We start from the raw sequence: 21,235 nt of genomic DNA, 5'->3' as shown, positions 1-21,235 counted from the left end.
AGTTCTCATATTTTTATTTCTCTTATTCTAGTGACTATCTATATATATATATATATATATATATATATATAGACACACACGATCTGTGAGCCTTGTATTAGCCGAATTTGGCCCTAGTCAGTCAAATCTGGACTAAACTTAGACCAAGCCTAGTTCTGACATGGACAGAGTTGGGTCAAACCCACATCCAATAAATTGACCAAATTACCCTTATAACATGTGGTCCGTAAAACAATCCACATGGTTAGATTTGCACCCCAAACTCAGAATTGGGTGAGGTTTGGTGCATTAGAATCAAGATGCAGAGAGAAATCTATCTGTCGTATTCTTTGTACCGAACACTCGATACAAAAAATGAGGTATGACAAACTATGTTCGGGAGGGGGTAGTTTGGTAATTTTATAAAATATGTAAAATGTTTGTGTAGTAATAACTTAATCTTTGCGTAATAAACATATACGACTACTACAAGAAACATGACATCAGAATGAGAGAACAATACTTCTGTTATGAGTAAGAGATATTATAAGCATGTTTAGTTAATAATAAACAATATGTTTGTTACTTGTTGGATATAGGCATGAAACTACGAATATTTGAGAACATAGTCGTAGCTCACATATGATGTAGTTGTATTCTTGAAATTTATGTTTAAGCATTCTTAAAAGATAGAATTGTTGCATATGAGTTAGCTACAATGTAGAGGAAGGTTTCATGTATCCTTGAGTTTTTTTATGCATGTTAGAAAATTGTTCCATAACTATATGCATGTGAATAAATTTGAGTATTTGAATAATGTCCTCAAGTCTCTTCTTTCAGTTATATTACGGTAATTTGAGTGATCCTAGCATGCTAGACTAAACCTCATAAATTTTAAAAGAAGCGACGTATGGAAATGACTACCTTATGGTCGTCAGAGTGAGAGCTTCCATAAGTGTGGCCTGCTAGTGATTTATTAATGTAGATACACTATATCTTTTGCATGCTTAGATTTTTTGTGAATATCAGAACCCTGTGAAGGCCTTGAGAAATTTGTTTGAGAAATACAGAAAATGAACTTGCATTAATTGCATAATGTATCATAAAAGTTATATTTCACACAATGATTTGAAACTCTAGGCAAATCAGGATGTAGCATAAACCATGAACCTTGGAGTAGGTATAGCTCTACATTGACCCACTCTCGGCTAGCTATTGGTGGGTCTTTTCATTGCAATGTCTTGTGATCTGTACTGGATCACACTAGAGAATGGTTCATAGTTTGACCAACATTATAGAATTGATGTATTCTACATGGATTGATACATATAATATTACCAGTATAGCCAATCTAGTATAGTAGTTAGCATGGAGTGAGTAATAACTTCTGAGTTTTAAAAAGGTTAATGAGGAAATTTAAAAGAAATAAACTTTTGTGTTATGTAATGAATAACTAAACTAAGGCTAGGAACTTAGAGTTCACTATAATTGTAAGTCAGAATTTTGAACTGCTTATAATTGTTCCTTACAAAGTTTTAAACTTACTCCTTTTTAACAATTACAATTATAGGTTCCAAGAGCACAGTTTGAAGCAAGACTTGAGCTCGGACGTGGCTGTATCTAACATGTGTTCATGGACGGCTGGAGAGTTGAGTAGAGATTTTATTTAATGTTTTTATTTAATTGAAATTTATGTTAAGTTAGTGCTTTTGTTATGAATGATGTAGCCGATTAATCTTGGGTTATGAGATTGCGATGTTTTAATTTGAAAAAAAAAATTATGCTATAGTTCCTCTGCATATACTTTGTACTCTTTTCTTTGGAAAGTAATACCTATGAACCTAGACTCGAGAGGTCCTGAATCAAGGTATTACAGAAGTAAACAACCTCACAACATGTTGGGATCTGGAGATAACATAAGTGATCCCCTAAGCCGAGCGTCCAATGAGAGGTGATTGATATTGTCATTGTATTTTTTCAATGTAAACATGCGACTTTTGAAGAATAAAAAATCGACATATTGTAAGCTAGCTGTTGATTTTGAATCTTCGAAAAGTTCGATCTATATGTTAAAAAAAAATATAATTTAAAGGTCGGTTTGATCTAAACAATATATTCCCCAAAAGAAAAGATTTTGGCCACTCTTGCGGGTTTCGAACCCATCAACTGAAACTCATAGAGGCACATAGTACTTATCAAATCTAATCTCATGAATATGTTCAATATGATCAAAATAGTAAAAATCGACTATACAATTTATTTTTTCAACAAAAAGAATATTAAGGGTTTCTCATCATAAAAAATATATATAAAAATATGTTTTTCGAGTTGTAAAAATTAGACATTGATATTTCAACCTTCGGATTATAAGTCAGAAAAACATGATGCAAGACCCTGTTTCTATTAAGCCAGCCATACCTAAATCAGGTCTGAAGTTCATATGTGACAAAAAAAATAGGTTTTCACTTAGCCAACATTTTCTAATTTACAAAATGGCAAGTTTTTTTTTTTTGAAAAAAAAATGGCAAGTTTTTCTTGTTTTTGCGCAATTCATAAATGAAATTGTCCGTGAACAAGGTTCTGGTCCCACATGCGTGATTCCTTTATTTGGCCACATAACATAAGTGTGTCACCTAAGGTTTGGTGGTCGTGGGGGCCCACTTGGGGTTTTCATCGCTTCGGCGAGGGTTCCTCATCATCAAAAAACATATGTGTGCCAAACTGCCAACATTTTTTTTCATTTGTCCGATTATCATTGATCGCCATTTCAAGTTTTTGTTTTCTTGATGAGGGGTGTCCAAGTGTTTGAAAATGCTCTCTCTCTCTCAATTTCCCAGCATGTGTGTTTTTTGCGAGAAGGCAGTAGAGGACACGACTCACCTATTTTGGTTTTGCCTGATCGTTCTAGACCTATTTTTTCAAACTTGGGGTGCACCGTTTGTTCAAACTCGTTCGAGTTCCGTTATTCGGGACCTCTTGCTTGGTCCCATGATTTTACGACACAAAAAAATGGAGATTATCGTGGCGGGTATGGTTGGTTTCAGCATGGTGGGTGATCTGGACTGAAAGAAACGACATCTTTTTCAGGGGCATCAAATTCGATTTTGGAAGGCTTCACCAGCGGTTTATGTCTGATGTGTATCTGGCTCTTAAATTACATAGTAGAGATGAGGGGTTGGATCTGCTTGTACTATGAATTGTGCCCAGTCATCATCTAGTTTGTAGATTGTGGCTGTCTTACTCAAATGTTTCTCTCACCCAATATTCTGTTGGATGTATTTTGGTAATGTTGAATGGTGAATGCTCTCTCTCTCTCTCTAAGTGTGTGTGTTCAGAGCAGATTGAGTGATGGGCCCACCACACCAAAACACAGAAAATCACTGCATGTATATAGTAATTTTTTTGTGTTTTGTATTTTACACAGAAAATCATAGTATTTTGTGTGTGTTTGTGTTTTACACAGAAAATAGCTGCATGCAATGCATTAGTGATTTTATGTGTTTTATGTAGCCTAACCTCTCTCTCTCTCTCTCTCTCTCTCTCTCTCTCTCTCTCTCTCTCTCTTAGGTAGAGTGACATTAGGGGTGCCAACTTAGATAGAGGCATCAACTGATCAGACCTCCACCAGAAACCAAAAAAGATTGCTGGAACGGGTCTCAGATCCGGGTCCAACCAGATCCTTCATAAGAAAAACCATACTGGGGAGTACACTCAGCTTAGACTTTGCGGCAAGGGATACCACCCGTGGGTTTCAAACTTGTGATGTCTCATCAACATGTTGACATTCACATCATAAAATACTTGATAGATTGAATTCCTTTCATAATTAAGTTATACGTTAGATACTAGCATAATAACAAAACCAAAAGCAAATGATGTAAAACTGGAATAATAAAACGCATGAAATGAGATCTTGCAAAAAAACAAAAGAAATTTTCTGAAAGCTTAGCATAACTAAAAACATAAATTCTAGTCTTGAGTATTAAAAATATGGTAAGCAATGAACGTTGTTATGCTATGTTATATGCTATAGTGAGTAGGCAAAGTGGGCGCATCCCATTAGTGTTTATAAGGGGGGCCTATGAGGTTTGGATCAGCATACGACCTGATTCAGATTTTGGTCGCCAAGAGGACCAAAACTTGGCAAGAGGAAACCTGACCAGGATTTAATTTTCGGCGTTTTTTATTTAAAAAAAAAAACTGTCTAATTTATTTGTTGAATATGTTTAACATCTTAACCCTAATAGGTCGCATCATGACTCCGAGGTTAAACGTGCTTGGAAGCCAGAGTAGTGGAGTAAAGTCCTAACTATGGGTGTCAACTGGTCGGGTTTACCCAGACCAAACCATTTAAGGTACTGGTATGGTGATAAATAGGAAGATACGATTAAGATCCGGGTATGGATTGAAAGGTTCGATTATATGGATCCGGGTATAGTTTGTGAAATTTTATACCAGACCTGGGTCCGACCCAAGTTCCGATTAAGACCCACAGTTTTTCAATGTGAAATTGATAAAAAATATTATATTTTACCGGGTCTGGTTAATGCGGTTCTTATCGGGTTCGGGTATGATTTCTCTTATAGTGGACCTGATTAGACCTGAGTCCGAATCCGATACCATACCCGAAAATTGAGTCCAAGTCTGGTTCCACCTGGGTCCAAACCAAACCCTACCCGTTGACACTCCTAGTCCTAACCAATCTAATCAATTTTAATATATTTATATGTTCATAATGTTTTTGTATCTTTCTACATGTTAATCTTTTTTTTTTTTTAGATTTTGTTGAGAAAAACTAGAATTTTCAAAGTAACGGAAGATTTTCCTAAGAAAAAGATTTGTGAATTTCCACATGCTTTGTTAGGAATTTGCGACATGTTTTGTTTTTAAAAAATATCATAATTTGATCACGGAAATTATGTTCAGTTGATTTACACAAAGATCCTAAAAAAGCATAGTTTCACCTCGCAAAAATAATCTTTTCTGTTGGGAAAATCTATGAAATATTTACCTAAAACGTTGGCTTTTAACTGGAAAAGTAAATTCATTAAAAAAAAAACTAGAATTAAATGCTTGAGCGTGAGAAGCTTTCGGTAAGGAAAAAGTCCTTTTGTATCATTTCTATTCATTGTACATATATTCTTTTAGCTTTGGAAATCATTTATTTAATCTGATATTTTGCAATAAAAACACGAGAATTCCCATATTTTTTTAACTTCTCTGGCTATATTCCCTTCAAAAAAAAAAAATCTCGGGCTGTTGTAATTTTGCCTTTTAAAATTTTTTGTCACTAAGCTTTCGAGCTAGGGATGGCATGGACTGGGCGAGTGCAGTGGACAAGGTATCCATTCTCACCATATTTCAAAATAGTGACCTTCGTCGGCATTCAAAAAAAAAAAAAAAAATATATATATATATATATATATATATATATATATATATATATATAAGAGTTATATATAATTTTATTAAATGCCTACATTATTTTGTCACGGGCTTACTTTTCTTCAAAAGGTTATCATGTTTCAACAGTTTTTTTTATCACCGCAAGCTTATGTAAGCTTGCCGATCGCGAAAGCTTGTAATCTAATAAAGTAAGAGACAATAGAGCAAGAAGAATTGTAATCACAAAAAACAATAACGAACAAAAAAAAACTCAATACATTTAATTCATTCACAATTTAACTCATAGGTCTCTTACAGTTCAAGTATAGGTGCTGTCCTTTCAAAATATTGATTAACCTAAACTGAGCCGGGCAGCTTAAGAAAGCACAACAGACTAGCAAACGAATAATTTTAATCATTTTATTATGAATATGTTATTCCTCATCCATCCTTGGTTTTATGTCCTCCATCTCAGCCTCAAACGGGGCGAGTTTGGACGGATCCTGGCTTCCCCGTCCACTGACATCCTACCCGGCATAGATGAACCAAATGCCAGACGCCCACGTCGTCTTGCAGAGAGAATCGGTGCGGTCCAGGTGTGACGCGATCTTCCTCCTAGAGCCGTAAACGGAGAACAATGCCCGTACCGTAACGCATCCACCGCCCTCCACGTACTACCCCTACGAAAGCTTGGAAAAGCCTGAGGGGCCCACTGATACAGACGTCGGTCTCGTGGAATGTTTTTATTGGCTACAGCGTCGCTTAAAAAGCCACGTTGCGATCAACTCACGTCAGCCGAGGCCGTCTGAGGAGCGAAACGTGGCGGTTCTGCCGGTCACCGTCGTCTGGAAGACACTAGTTATCGGAAGGACCATAAGGCCAGAAACAGAGAGAAGGCTTTTTTTTTTCGGCTGAATTTCCGATGAGGCACGGACGGTGAGGTGTTTGTTCTGTAGGCATCGACGGGGTTTGGATGGTGGAGATCTGCCGAAATACGGCGGGAGAGGCCACACCGCCGTGCGAGACGAGTTCGAGGGCAGCGAGGCGGAGGAGGATGGGGATGAGGCGTTTCCCGGGGCCGGACGGCTACATCCAGAGGGGTAGGCGAAGGGGCGCCCGCCGCCGAGGGTCGGTGGCGGAGGAGTCCGTCGATCCGGCTGGGTCGGACGATCGGGAGCCGATGTACGGGATCGTCTCGGCGTACGGGAGGTCGAGGAACATGGAGGACGCGGTCTCCGCCCGGCCTCGCTTCTTCGCCCCGTCGGCTCCCGGCGGCCGTCCGTTGGATTTCTTCGCCGTCTACGATGGCCACGGAGGATCTCACGTAAGTCTCTCTTTTTCTGGGCAAAATTCCTTGAAATATTCCTAAGCTGGGACTCGTATCGCCAAAATATTGAAACTATCTCAATTTTATCGCGATATTTGGGAAGTATTCTTAAAGTATCGTCTTTTTAACATGATATTTTTCGGACAAGAAGAATTATCTTCGCTCACAACAAGTCACACAGAACTCGAAAAACCCGTAAACCGAAAAAACTCCCGCCAAGAGGCAGGAATGGAATTCTGAAATCTCTGAAGGACGATAACGTTCGTGGGTTGAATGGTAAAAGACAAAAAAACCCCACGTGATTTGTTTGTGAATGTTGATGGGGTTGGGTGGGAGCAACAGGTGGCGATGATGTGCAAGGAGCAAATGCACCTGGTGCTGGCGGAGGAGCTCGCCGGGTTAATGGCCTATGACTGGTGCGGGTCGATGGCCCGGTGCTTCGCACGCATGGACGACCAGGTGATGGGCGCGTGTTCGTGCGGGTCGCCAGCGCCGTGCACGTGCGAGTTATCGGGGCTCGTCACGGACATGGTGGGGTCGACAGCAGTGGTCGCCGTCCTCACCCTCGACCGCATCGTCGTGGCTAACTGCGGCGACTCCCGCGCCGTCCTCTGCCGCTCGGGGAGCCCCCTCCCACTCTCCACCGATCACAAGGTATAATAATAATAATGCCCCATCTCTTTCACCTCTCTCCCTCTTCGCTTTGTTGCTCTTCCGTGCTTTAGCTGATTCATTTATTAGTCTATCTGTGCTCTTGATCATAGTGACAAATATCGCTAGATTTATATGAAAAAATTGCGTGAAAGTTTAAAACGGTAATTTCTAGCGAGTTTTTCAAAATATCGCTAGATTTATGAAAAACATAAATACCACAATTTAAACGCGATATTTACATTTTAAACAGCTATTTATCGTAAAAATACAGTGTATTTTTATTTTTAAATAATTTTATTAATATTTTCTTATAAAAAATATTTTTATTTTTTATTTTTGAGATTTTGACTAAAAAAATGCAAGATTTATGAAATTTTTTTAATTTCTTGTGAGTTTTTGAAAAATGAGATTTTGCCAAAAAAAAAAAAGTTTGTCACTGTGCTCTCAGTGCATGAAAGAAAAAATAAGTTACTTAATTACCATGACTTTGCGATAAAAGTGATAGCTGTTGAACTTTTGGATAAGGTCCAACCGGATATCACTAGATTTTATACAAGAACACTAAGGTTCATCATTATAGTTATGTTGCAAATGTCATGCATGTAATCCCACTCATCTTCCACTATATAAGGTCAAGGAGACCTTGATATAAGCATATATGGTCATTGGGTTCCATTATGAGTCTCTGGGTTCTAGGGTTCTGCTCACCTTTTGACTTGGCGGCCTGGGTTCATTGAAGGCATCAATTGGTTGAGAAAAACACCGACCACTTACATCCACCCAAGTGTGGTTCAGATCATCCATGATCACATTCGGTAAGTGGCTTTTGCGTGATTCATTTTACGCTAACATTGGGTTATGAGCCCACACCCTGCTGCCACTATGCATGTGGGTGCATCGGTGATCTAGTTGTACTCGCCAGATTCAATAATGTTTTCATCTCTCTCTTCGGACTCTCGTGTGGCCTTTTGCAGATGTCGTGATGGCTGACAAAAGTCATCGCCGGTGAGTGTAGGCATCGAAGAGCCAGATTTCTGTCATATTTTTTGGAGCCTCCTCTTGGCCACCTAAGCTGGGTGCAGGGATGTCAGACGGTCATCCAGGCCCTGTCGCCAACAGTGGTGGTCGAGCATCGGAGTCGGGCCGAGGCCGATGACAGTCGTGGCCGGCTGCTGAAGATTGTGGTTGTAAAAGCCAGAGTCGGCTTTAGTCGACACTCTGGCTACTTGTCATTGTTGGCAGATCACCCCGAACGTTGCCATAACGGTTGAGGCGGCCATTGGTGGCAAAGGTAGTTCTGCCACACCCCTCCCCACCATTTTCATTTTTTTTTCAATTTTTATCGCAATAATTGTCGGTTGAGATTGGGTTCGACGACATCTGGTCGTCGGAGGTGGGTTGTCTCCAATGTTCGCCATGGCCAACCGTCGATAGCGATGAAAGAAAGTGGGAAGGTGGAGGGGTCAAACCCAAAAAAATTTGTATTGAAGACTTGGTGGCGGACGGGTTTTCACTTTAGCAACTACAGTGGATCCTGATCGAGGTAGGGGCCTGATTCGAACCCAGACTCAATCCTGGGTTCTGGGTGGATCGGTTTTGCTCCCCTCCTTGGGGAACCCGAGACCAGATCCACCCATTGCCAGGACAGGGTGGATCTGGTCTGCAACTGGTTGGAGAGACACAATCCAGATTCGAACCCATTAGCGAGTTCTGGGTGGATTGGGTCCTCACCAGGCCTAGTCTGACCCAGACCGGTTGGGGATTCCAAGTGGACTGGGCTTGAGCTCGATCCAATTCGAGACCCGTTGGGGTTTCTCGGTGGATCCGGTTTAACTTTGACATGCTGGACCTAGTCCAGGACCCGAATGGTTTCCAGGTGGACTAGGACCCGATGGGTCCATGGGATCTGACCCGAGATTCATTTGGACCGAGTCTGGATCTATGGGATCCGACCTGAAAACCATTTGGATTAGGTTTGGATCCGGATTGAGTTTGGATCGAGGGATTTGACCCATATATTATTTTGGGTTGGATCAGGTCTGAAACATTATCTATGCATTGTTTACCCCTTTTAAGGAGCATAGCCGGTTCAATGTATTTCAGGACCTGTCCAAGGTCTTTTTTTGACCGGTTTAAAACGGTTTTTCATCGATTTTTGTAAGAAGAGACCCTGTTTTCATTTATCAGTGAAAGAACAAGATTTTTCTCATTTGGTTTCAAGGGTTTAAAAGCTTTTGTGCTTGTTTCGGACCAGTTCAATTGTTCTAGGACCGATTCAAGGTCATTTTAGACATGTTTGAGGTATTATACAAGTTTATCATGCATCTGTATGCATGGGCATTCTTTGTAATACAAATATGTTTTTGGTAAAAGATTTTGATCAACTCACTCATGTAATTACCAAAGTGATCCGAGTTGTGTTGATTGAAGGGTTTTTTTTACCATGTTGAGAGTGATATTTGATATTACGACTATGTGATTTTATGAAACAATAATTCTACTCAAAGATACGTCATTATGTTTCAAACTTCACATAAGGTGTAATAGTAGGCGTGTAAGCTCATGAAGCATAATTGTACCCAAAGGTATAATGCTGAATTGCCTCGTGATTACATGATCTATTAATTCCACCAATTGAAGTCAATTCATTGAGAATTGAAGAGGCAAAAACAATTTTGGGTATTATTGTTTTCACCAAAGTGAAACGGTAATGACTTTATTATGCTTGTCTTAAAAAAGGTGAATAATAAATGGTCTTACATTTATGTTTTCAATATTAATATTGTATGAACAATAATTTAGTATTTTTCATTCGTTCTTGCAATACCAAGTTTATTGATTGTTGACGGTTCTAGTAATATCCTCATCTTAAATGAATTTAAGTTTTTTGATTTAAAAAAAATTTGTTATTTACACTATGTTATAGAGACCTAGATTTGACTTTTAGAACTAATAAACATCTTGCTCTTATAGGGCAAAGCACAACCGATCAGAAGACTACTTCTAAGAAGTGAGAGCACTCTAATAGACTTAGCCTGTTGCTTTTGCAATCAAGAGTGACTAAGAATATTCTAAGACATTATTCTTTATTATAAGACAATGAAAGAATTTTTATGAGCCATTAAAATTCAGTTTGTCAATTCTAAAAAGGCTAGGGCCAATACCTTGATGTTCAAGTTGGTGTCTATGAAATATTTTGGTGATAGTCACATCCGACAAAATATTTTAGAAATAAGAAATATCGTATCTTAGTTGAATGACATGAACATCATCATTTTATAATCTTTCTTAGTCCATCTGATTTTGATCTTATTACCTACTGAAGACAGACCATTCAAGATATTTTATTCAAGATTTCTTACAATACAAATAATGATGAGTGATCTTTTAATGATCTCTTAACTAAGTGTGTTGAAGAGGAAGAAAGATTTAAGAATGAAAAGGTGCAGAGTGCACATATGGCTTCTCATCAAATAAAGTATAAGCTAAAGGCAAAAGAGAAAGCAATAAGAAAACTTTTGGGAAGAGTTATAACTTTTAGGCAGATGTCAAATATCATTCTAGAGGTTCTTTTATAAAGTTTTTCTGTAAGAAAAAGTGACATAAGAAGCTAGATTGCTTGCTACATAATAAATAACTAAAAAAAAGATAATAAGTTGTCCGTTTCTCATTATTACAATTGAATTCATATTTCATTGAATAACTGGTGGATTGATTCTAGTGTCACTTTGCACATTGTCAATTCTTTGTAGGCATTTCTAAACAAAAAAGAGCCAACAGAGTATAAAAGAAGTATCTTTTTCATAAAACAAGATGTGTTCTTATGTTAAGAACATTGGGACCTGCATAGTAGTTTTAGAGTCTGCTTTTGTTTTGGATTTGGTTGATATATTTTATGTATCTTATAATTAGAATCTTATTTTTATTTCAAGACTTCATAAATTTGGTTTTGCTTTTAATTTTGAAAACTCTAAACTTATTATTTTTAAAATTTTTATTTCTGTTGGTTTTGTATATTTGTGTGATAGTTTATATCAGTTGAAAACTAAACTCTAAATCCAGAAATTTTACTTCATTGAGAATACGTTGATTCATAATAAATGTAGTTTGCATGATCAATTATATTTGCTTTGACATCAAAGATTAAGACACATCTCAAGAGAGAGAGTGTAAAGACTTGTGAAATAAGGGAATCTTGGATCCCTTAATTGTGGACGGATTCATAATCATATGTTGACTGCATAAAAGTTAAATAGTCAGACACATCAATGAAAAATTAGAGATTATGCGTACAGATGTGTGCGTATCATTTTTTTCGTGTTATATGGGTGAAAAATACTTTGTCATCTTTATAAATTATTACTCGTGGTATATGTATCTTTACTTACTATTTGAGAAATATGAAATCTTTTAGGTTTTTTAGGACTTCAAGAAAGAAGTAGAAAAATAGATCGATGAAGTTATAAAAGTAATTAGGTCTCGTAGAAGTGGTAAATATTATGGTTGTTTCACTAAGATAGGATAAAAAGAAAGGTTATTGATGCAATTTCTAAACAAGGCATTGTACTTCAATGTATCATACCACTACAAGAAACCTGTGGATTAGCGACGACCTAAATTCGTCGCTAAATTCGTCGCTAAAACTTTCATCGCAATTTTTTCGACGCTAAGTAGTGCCAGAACTTATCTGCCGCTAATTCCGTCACTAATTTGCGATGGATTAGCGACGAATATAATTCATCGCGAGTCCTTCGCTATTTTAAATTAGCGATGGATCATATCCGTCGCTAATCCGTTGTTAAATTTTAAAAAAAATTGCTCGTTGCCGGCGCGTTCTTCGACAAGAAACATTTTTTTTTGCACAATCGGTGCGTTCCGGCGTCAGGACGCTCTTTCCCTAACAATCGCGATGAACCGGCGCTGCCTCCAGTTGCATCTTCCTCACCCTCTCCCTCTGCCTCTTCCCTTCACTCTACGACTTCTTCATCCTCCTCCTCCACGTGACCACCATCGTTGCCGCCACATTTGGCTGCGCGTCGGCCACCAGCGCTGCCTCGCACACGCGCTGGTACACCTCCCACATGGTGTCAACCGTGTTGATGGCCATATTCGAGGGGTCGGTGTCGGTGCTCATCTTCACACGAACGGGAGACTTCCTGCAGTCTCTCAAGTCGTACGTCAGAGAAGACGACGCAGAGGTGATACTCAAGCTCGCGGGGGGTCTCTGCGTGCTCATATTTTACTTGGAGTGGGTGGTGCTGTGCTTGGCATTCATAATGCGCTACAACGCCTATGTTGTTGAACCGGCGTGTTCCGGCGTCGGCAACTCCGACAGGCTCCAGTGGCTCCCCAACAGCAGCCTCTTCTTCGTCGCCACTCTCTTCGACTCCGGCAAGCTCCAGGTTTAAATCAAACGGGAGGGAAAAACAAAGGGAGAAAAAATTTTGAACGGAGGGAGGGAAAATTTCGCGCCTCAGGTGGGACGAAAATTAGTGACGGAATTAGCGAGGAAATTTTCCTGTCCCTAATCCGTCGCTAATTAGCGACAAATTAGGGACATAAAAATTCCCTTGCTAATTCCGTCGCTAATTAGCATTTTTTTGTAGTGTTTTGGCGACGAAAAAATGTTGTCGCTAATCCCTCGCTAATTAGCGACGGAGATATTTTCGTCGCTAATTTTGCAAATATTTCAAACGTTAGCGACAAATAGTTTTCGCTCGCTAATCCGTAGCAAATTGGCGACGGAAAAAATCCGTCGCAAATTTCCGTCGCTAAGTAGCATTTTTCTTGTGGTGTACCTGGTAGTGCCTACCAGAAATGATGTATACCAGAATGATTCGAGCGATGTTAAATCATTCAAGCATTTTCTTGACCTTGTGGGGGTGAAGCTCTTCGGATAGTTGTGCACACATTGAATAAGGTTTTTACGAAGGTTGTCTAAAATACTCCTTTTGAATTATGGATAGGTAGAAAACTTTTTTTGTCTTATATGTGTATATAGGGTTGTCTGGCTGAAGCTAAATTGTATAATCTACATATAAAAGCCTTTAATTTTAGGATGACTAGTGAATTTTTAATGGTTATCTAGAAAGATCAAATGATTTTAGGTTTTATTGTTTATCTCATACATCACAAATAGTGTAAACAAATAAAATAAGATTTTTTAAAAATAGTTTTATTGGGATAAATCCATCTAAAAGTCTTGTATTTAAAGAATTTCAGGATTAAGTTTTCATACATACAAAAAAAATCAGTTTTCTGGATCATTGTCCTTTTGGATAATGTTAGAAAAAATAAAGTCAATGAACATAAATCTCACATAGAACAAGTTGTTGATAAGGGTATACAACAACAACATGATATAAACGTTTAATTTGAACCACCTGGAGAACTTATATAGAGGTACGATGATCAAAAGATATGCCATCCACTCTGATTATGTTGTATATTTATAAGAGCTCAAAAATTTTATAGATATTGATGATGATCCCTTAATCATTGCAAAAGTCATTGATAGTGATAAAATGTCACATTGAATCAATGTCATAAAAGAAGAGATTGTCTCTATGGCAAATCAAGTGTGAGATTTAATACCTTGACCTGTAGTTTGTAAATGAGTCTTTAAGATCAAAATAGACTTTAAAGGACGAGCGAAAAGGTAACTCGTTGCAAAAGAATTTACATAAATGGAGGGCATTGATTATAATGAAACATTTTCTCTTATCTCAACTAAGGAATCATTAAGAATAATCATGACCATCGTAGCTTATTTTGATTTAGAGCTACATCAAATGAACTTAAAAATAACTTTCTTGAATAAAGATCTGAAAGAAGCAGTATAAATGCAATAACCTCTTGGTTTCATTGTAGATGACTTCAAACAATTTAGTTTGTAAATTGAAGAATTCAATATATGGACTTAAACAAGCCTAAATTCAATCAAGTGATTTTGAATTTTGGATATTTGAATTTTGGATTCATTGAAAACAGTGTTGATCAGTGCATATGCCCTAAGGCTAGTGAGAGTATTTTATAATTATGATTTTATATGTTAATGACATTTTTTTTGTAATTAATGAGTTGAGTATGCTACATGAGATAAAAGAGTTTTTTAAAGATTTTTTTTCTTCTTATTTTGATATGAGGGATATATGTGAGGTCACTTATGTCATTGAAATTGAAATCCGTCGCAATAGAACTAAATGGACATAGAACTAAAGGTGTCCATGGTTTCTATCAAAAATCTTATATTCTTAAGATTCTTAAAAGATATAAAATAAAAAATTATCCAAGTCCTGGATTGATACTTATAGTAAAAGGAGATAAATTGAGCCTAAAGGACTGTCTTCAAGATGATAAACATCTTGTATGCTTCGATAATTGAGAATGAGCATAATCTTTCGACTTGGCGGCCTGAGCTCATCGAGAGCGTCAAATTTTAATGAAAACGTTGACCACCCTCATCCATTGAAATGTGGTTTGGATCATCCATGATCACATCCAGTAAGTGGCTCTCTCGCTATCCATTTTATGCTAACAATAGCAACATTCTCTTTCTTTCAAAAGAATAAAAAATAACTTTATTACGCCAACATAAAATATTGGTTGATCTATCGAGTTTGGAAGCCTTCCATATTCCAAAGAGGCCTTTACTGAAAAAGGAAAACTTGGCTTACATGGTGTATGACACGCCTACCAGCATAGATCGGTGCCACTAGCTCGTTAAATGGGACCGTGACGGTTAAACTTTTATGCATTGGTTGTCTCAATTACTGTTTACTACGACTAACTAATATCTACTGTGCTTTTAAATTCAAAAGCGAGGTTTGCTATATTTCTACCTAGATGGGCCCTCCTAATACTTTCTTGGGGACTGTTCAAGCTCTACATGAACGACCCAGCAATCCACATCCATCCCAAGCTTGGGCTAATCGCTCTCAGTTCGTATAAAAAAAGAGGTGAGGTAGGAGCATTTGCCTGTTCTTCACCTACCACCATCCTATTATTAAGCCTGTCCCCATTAAAAAGCTAGAGCCCATTCGCCCTTGTTAGCTGGGAAAGCGTTAAGCCTTTATTGGCTGCACCATTTGCAGTGAACTTTTTAAGTTTCGTAATTGTAGTTGGCCACATCAGAGTTAAATAAGACTTTTTAGATAGGTAAAAAGTGCATTTATGAAACACACTTCTAAAACGTGATACTTCTATTTTTTTCAAAATTGATAGGAATCTCGATTCTCCTCCTACGCTTCGCCCTTCTTTTCATGTTCTCTATGTCCTTTTCATGCTTGTCTTTCACTTTTTATGTTCTTTTTCTTTTTAAATAGGTAACCATAAAAATTTAATTCTTATATTAAAAAAACATGAAATTTAAGAATTGTAATTTTTATTTTAGTTTTTTTTTCAATTCGGCATTCTATTCTCATTTCACTTTTTTTTTTCTTATTTTGCTTTTAAATTGATCCTAGTTTAGCAACCTTGAGCCAGATGCATTTTGGCTGGTATTTTTCTAATGGCAACTGGAATTTCTTCCATAGGAAAAGATGTGAGCGGGGTTAATTACCATGTTAATTTCGCTCCTTATACTTCCGGCTTTCCAAATTGATGGGAATCTCGATTCTCCTCCTACGCTTCTCTTATGTTTTCGGTCATGCTTCTTTATATGCGCTTTCTATTTTTCTCTCGCGCTTCTTTTCATGTTCTCTATGTCCTTTTCATGCGCGTCTTTCGGCTTTTATGTTCTTTTTTTTTTTAACATGTAACCATCATTTTTAAATTTTGATAAAAAAATTAAGTTTTGCATTAAAAAAAAAACATGAAATTTAAGAATTGTAATTTTTAATTTAGTTTTTATTCAATTCCCATTCTCTATTCTCATTTCACTTTCTTTTCTTTGCTTTCAAATTGATTTTTTTGCTTCCATTTTTGGCATCCTTCTCCACTTCCGCTTCCTGGTTTAACAACCTTGAGCCAAATGCATTTTGGCTGGTACGTACTTTTCTAATGGCAACTGAAATTTCTTCCATAGAAAAAATGTGAGGGGGATTACCATCTTAACTTCGCTCCTCTCCCTAACAACTAGCTTACTCTGATTTTGACCACTAATGGTTTTAGCCCCTGCTTTGACACTTGTACCTAAAAGCTAAAACAAATAAAACTGATTTTTTGGAAAAATGAAATTGAAGACAAAGAAATTAAGAATATTTGTTTTCGGGTGAGGATCAGGTCAGTTGTAACGGGGTCTCTTTGGTGCCATTCATTCATTCGATGAACGGCATCCCAAACACCATGGGTTTGCCACTGTTTTCCCACCGTCCATTCTGTGCTCTCTAGATGCCGTTCATTTAAAGCATCAACAGCTCTGAGAAAAATTGTGGGATCCATGAATGCAATCCATGCCGTTTGTGGCATGGATGAATGGCATCAAAGAGGACCCCTGATGGATTACCGTTAGGGGTGCCCCTGACCAGATCTGCACCCTATGTTTTCTTATGCCGTGGAATATGCACGTTATTCTTGCTCGAGTTCGGGCCCGTGTTCTATCTAAATTTATGAACGGTCCATTGTCACCTGAAAGATAATTGATAGGACTGTGCCCGGGCCACTATTTCGAGGCGCAACACAGGTCAAGTAATTACTGGCATGTAAAGCTAGTGAAAATTTCAAGTTGGGATAGGTGCAGTTTTACAAGACATATGGTCACTTTTGGCCATCCAGTGCAATGGGGTTGAATAAGACTTTAAATAAAGCTGATGGATAATTTTGTTTTGCTTGAATTGACATTGGATAGGATCATAATTGCCGGTGTCAGTTTTAGTTACTTCTTGGTGAGGTTTTTTCCAGGAAGATTTTAGAAGTGGTTTTCCTTGGAAAAAAAAATCCGGTATGTTTTTAAAAATTAAAAAAATATAGAGAATAATGAAAAAGATAAAAATAATAGGTTTTAGCAGTATTTTTCTTACAAAAATGTAAAGAAAATGTACAATGCTTTTAAAATATCAAAGCAACAAAGATTCAGAAAACAAATATAGATAAAATTTATAAAATTTGAAAATATTGTACTATTATCACGATATTTAAGTTATGATTTTAAATACGGCAGTATTTTCTTATTTTTATCGGCTGTTCTCACTTACGATTTTTTGAAAATATTACTTGATGTTGGTGACTGTGGATAATACTAAATTCTAAAATATTAATATATTGGTTAAAGCTTTGGATACTTGACTCGAGAGTTCACTTGAGTGCAACTGGGTGCATGAACACGTGTTGTTTCTTGACAAGGATTCTTGCTTTTTTTCGTGTACAAAGCGTTAGCATTGTGATTTACCTTTTCTCTTTTTTTTCAGTTTTTTTGAGTGAAACTAATATTTGATATGAAATTTGCAGCCGGATCAAGCTGATGAACTAGCAAGGATAGAAGCATGTGGTGGGCGAGTGATTTACTTAAATGGTCCAAGGGTGCATGGGATACTGGCTATGTCCCGAGCAATAGGTCTGTATCTCTTGAACCCACACCAACTTATGCATGTAGATTGCAAGTTACAGAACTCAATTCAATGGGCTTGACAAGGTCCATGGTTGGGTGCATTGATGATCACATGCCTGTAGGCTCCGCCAAGCATCATTACCAAATTAATCGATTACATGCCTGTAGAATCACTACCAAATTAGGTCGTTCTGATCGGCCGAACTAATTTGTGCACAAGCTTGCCTTGGTGTTCATGAACAAGACACTAATACAAGTAACAGAACTCTCAAATGAAGTGTGACCAAGTTCATCAATTCCTGCGTTTCTACTTCTGGTAGAAACCCCCAAGTCATGGGCTTGATCACGTTTTAGATGATGCCAAACTTGCTTCTCTGTTTGTGCAAGTTGATAAAGACTTTGAAAATCATTCTGGGGTTGAGTCTTCCATAAAGGCTAGGGCAACATTTAGATGAGTTTACCGACCTGATATCTGTTGTCCTTGCCAAAATTTCTGGTGTGTGAGCATTATGATTTCTTTATCTTCCTATTTTCAAATGTTTAAGCAGTGCTTGTGGAGAGGCCAGCTTTCGATATTTGGCAAGACCTGGCAAGCTCATTTCTTTCTTTCTTCTGTTTTGTTTTGTTTTTGTTTTTTTCTTGGGAGTGTAGGGGTGGTCGTTGGGACTTGAGAAACCACGGCTATGGTTTGGACATCCCCCTGCCCACTAGGGATGGCAGTGGACCGGGGGAAAGCGGGCCCCCGCCTCGCCCCGTTTGGACCGGGGATGAAGGGTATGAAACGGGGATGGAGGCAGGGACGGAGATTAAAATCCATCCCCGTCCGGGGGTGGAGGCGGGGATGGACGTGCACTTTTCCCCGCCCCGCCCCGCCCCGACCACTTTTCCCCGCAATATCCCCGCCAGGGAGGCGGGGCGGGGGTGGAGACCTTGTCCCCCGCCCCGCCCCACCCCACTGCCATCCCTACTGCCCACCGGAGGTAGTTTCCCATTTGGCTTAAGCCTTGTGGTAAAGGATGCACACCCAGGTATTGAGTTGTCCACCTCCTCCAATTTGAAAGCCTTAAGCGAACCCACACACGCACATACAATAGTTAAATTAGTTCTGTTATTCAATACAAAATCTATTCTGATTACTGATTGTAGTTATGAAAGTTATTAACTTAATTAAAGAGAAACCTATGAATTAGAGCAATTATTATTAAGCTATTAAGATTGGATTCATCAAAATAGAAATGGATGGGTGGAGTGAAGAGATAGAATGGGAATGCCAATGAATTTACCGATTTGCGTCCACATGTATGTATTTTATAGATGGATTGTATGTTGATCTCTATCAATTGAATATCCTATATTTTCATACAATAGATAGTAATGGAAAGGTTCACGTAGTTCTCCCCAACATACTATCTCATCTATTAGATACATATGTATACTGCAGATTCAATCCGGTCTGCTCATTTCATTTAAGACTTGGAATTGTAATCCCCTTCATTTATTGAATCATTAACACACACACACACACACACACACACACAATAGTGATCAACAGCAATGCTGTATGCCCAACATATAGAACTGCTGATGTTCCAAGAATAATCCTTCCATCTATATTGTCATGTTTGAACTCATGGGTATGATAGGAAAATGGTCCTGCCAATATCAGATGCATACTGTAAGGTTCCAACTTTTTCAAGTAATGCTCCTTCCATCTGTATTGTCATGTTTGAATTCATGGGGATGATAGGAAAATGGCCCCGTCAATATCAGCTACATGCTGTAAGGTTCCAACTTTTTCAAGTGATGCTTGCTTTTTTTTTTGGACTGAAAAACCATAATCTTAGTTATGCTTTACTCATTTGTCATGATGAACACACGATGCTTAAGTGGAGCTTCATAGGGCAGGGTGATCTGTATTTTGGGCTATTCTTTGTTTTCTGTGATGTGTATGTTGGAGTTGGCACAAGGAGCCGTTTGGGATCTCGGCGGGTGACTTCTCAATTCTCATTACCTAACTCAGGTATAGACATGTAAATCAAGTGGGCATAATGGAAAAGTGGGATGTTAGGAAAAAGAATTCTCATCCAAAAATAGTCTTCATTTAAAAAACCATGTTCTTTTGGTAGCCCTTTTCAAAGTAATGCTAGAGGGTGGATGTTGACCAAGCACATTATTTAGTTTCTGCTACACGTGCTTCTCATCTGGCTACCAGCAATGGCCCTTTTGCTTATACCACCATAGCATCTCTAAACATTTTTGAAAGAACACAGCATCTCTAAACTTGAAAACATCGCATTTCTTGGCATTCTTGTATGAAAGGTCTGTTATCATCATTCTTAGAACCCCTAAATTGCAGTGAAGGGTAAGGAGAAGAATTAAACACACATTTGGTTTATCAAGAGATCTTTAAGAAAAAAAATTGCTTCCTTCACAGGAGACAAGTACCTAAAACCAACTGTCTCATCCGACCCTGAGGTTACGATCACCGAACGTTCTCCAGATGATGAATGCTTGATTCTTGCGAGTGATGGCTTGTGGGATGTTCTCCCTAACGATGTAGTCTGTCATGTTGCTCGGAATTGCCTTCAAGGGCATTCTCCTAACTTTCCAAATTCAACTTCACTTACTGAGAGCAGTCAAACAGATCTTGCATGCATAGACAGTAACGGAAAGTCAGGATCTCGCTGCGTTCTTGCTGCAATGTTGCTGACAAAGCTTGCATTGGCTCGCAAGAGTACAGACAACATCAGTGTCATAGTGATAGATCTGAAGGCAAACTGAAAGAAACAGTGGATGTTTTGCTTGGTGTAGAGTTGCAGGTGAAACCTTGATTTGAAGCAAAAACGGGAGAGGGTGCTGATCCCAAAAGACAGCATGCTTTGCAGGTGATAATTTTCCTACTGTTTAGAATGAGAATTAGAAGCCAACCATTGTCCATCATTGTTGTTTTGTGCTGCATACAGAACAGGAACAGGAATTTGATTGTTTTACACATACAAAGGCCAATGGAAGTGATAAGCTTTTGTACATGTATAAACGTAGTAGCTGAGGCATCTAGATAATGCCGTATAGATGTGACAACTCTGTTATCCATCAATTTTGTTTCTTTTTATCAAAGTAATATATGGATGTTTCAGTACCATATCTTTACTATTTTCCGGTTATGTCTAAACCTTTTTTTTCTTGATAACCAAGCTGGGCAATTGCACCCCTCTGTATTAAAGTGAATCCAAGTGTTACATTGAAATCATTACAAGCTAGCCAAATAGGTGGTTTATCTTTCCAACATTTAAAATAAAACATTACACACAGATAGGTTAGGACCTCTATGGACCAGTTTGCACCTGTTTAATAAGCCTGACATCGGGTGCTGAATCTTGTGATGTCCCACTATGACATGATCT

General features: G+C 38.1%; 1 protein-coding gene across 1 annotated transcript; it reads left to right on the top strand.

Annotated features, from left to right (window-relative positions):
- The first annotated feature begins 6,219 nt into the window (after nucleotides 1-6,219).
- Nucleotides 6,220-20,973, top strand: LOC149818930 (putative protein phosphatase 2C 24). Its single transcript, XM_089985055.1, has 4 exons — nucleotides 6,220-6,688; nucleotides 7,034-7,345; nucleotides 17,732-17,837; nucleotides 20,266-20,973. The coding sequence occupies exons 1-4, from the start codon at nucleotides 6,338-6,340 to the stop codon at nucleotides 20,610-20,612; spliced, it is 1,116 nt and encodes a 371-aa protein (XP_089841181.1). The 5' UTR covers nucleotides 6,220-6,337; the 3' UTR covers nucleotides 20,613-20,973.
- The last annotated feature ends 262 nt before the right edge of the window (nucleotides 20,974-21,235 follow it).

Source organism: Nuphar pumila, chromosome 13 (assembly GCF_984573655.1).
Source record: "Nuphar pumila chromosome 13, dmNupPumi1.hap1.1, whole genome shotgun sequence".
NCBI classification, from domain to species: Eukaryota; Viridiplantae; Streptophyta; class Magnoliopsida; order Nymphaeales; family Nymphaeaceae; genus Nuphar; species Nuphar pumila.
The sequence above is the reverse complement of the archived record's forward strand: the minus strand, read 5'-3'. Positions and strand labels throughout refer to the sequence as shown.

Coding starts and splice junctions, on each gene's coding strand:
- LOC149818930 (XM_089985055.1), top strand. CDS start 6,338: ATGGTGGAGATCTGCCGAAATACGGCGGGAGAGGCCACACCGCCGTGC. Junction 7,346..17,731: donor CACTCTCCACCGATCACAAG/GTATAATAATAA, acceptor TGAAATTTGCAG/CCGGATCAAGCTGATGAACT. Junction 17,838..20,265: donor GGCTATGTCCCGAGCAATAG/GTCTGTATCTCT, acceptor CTTCCTTCACAG/GAGACAAGTACCTAAAACCA.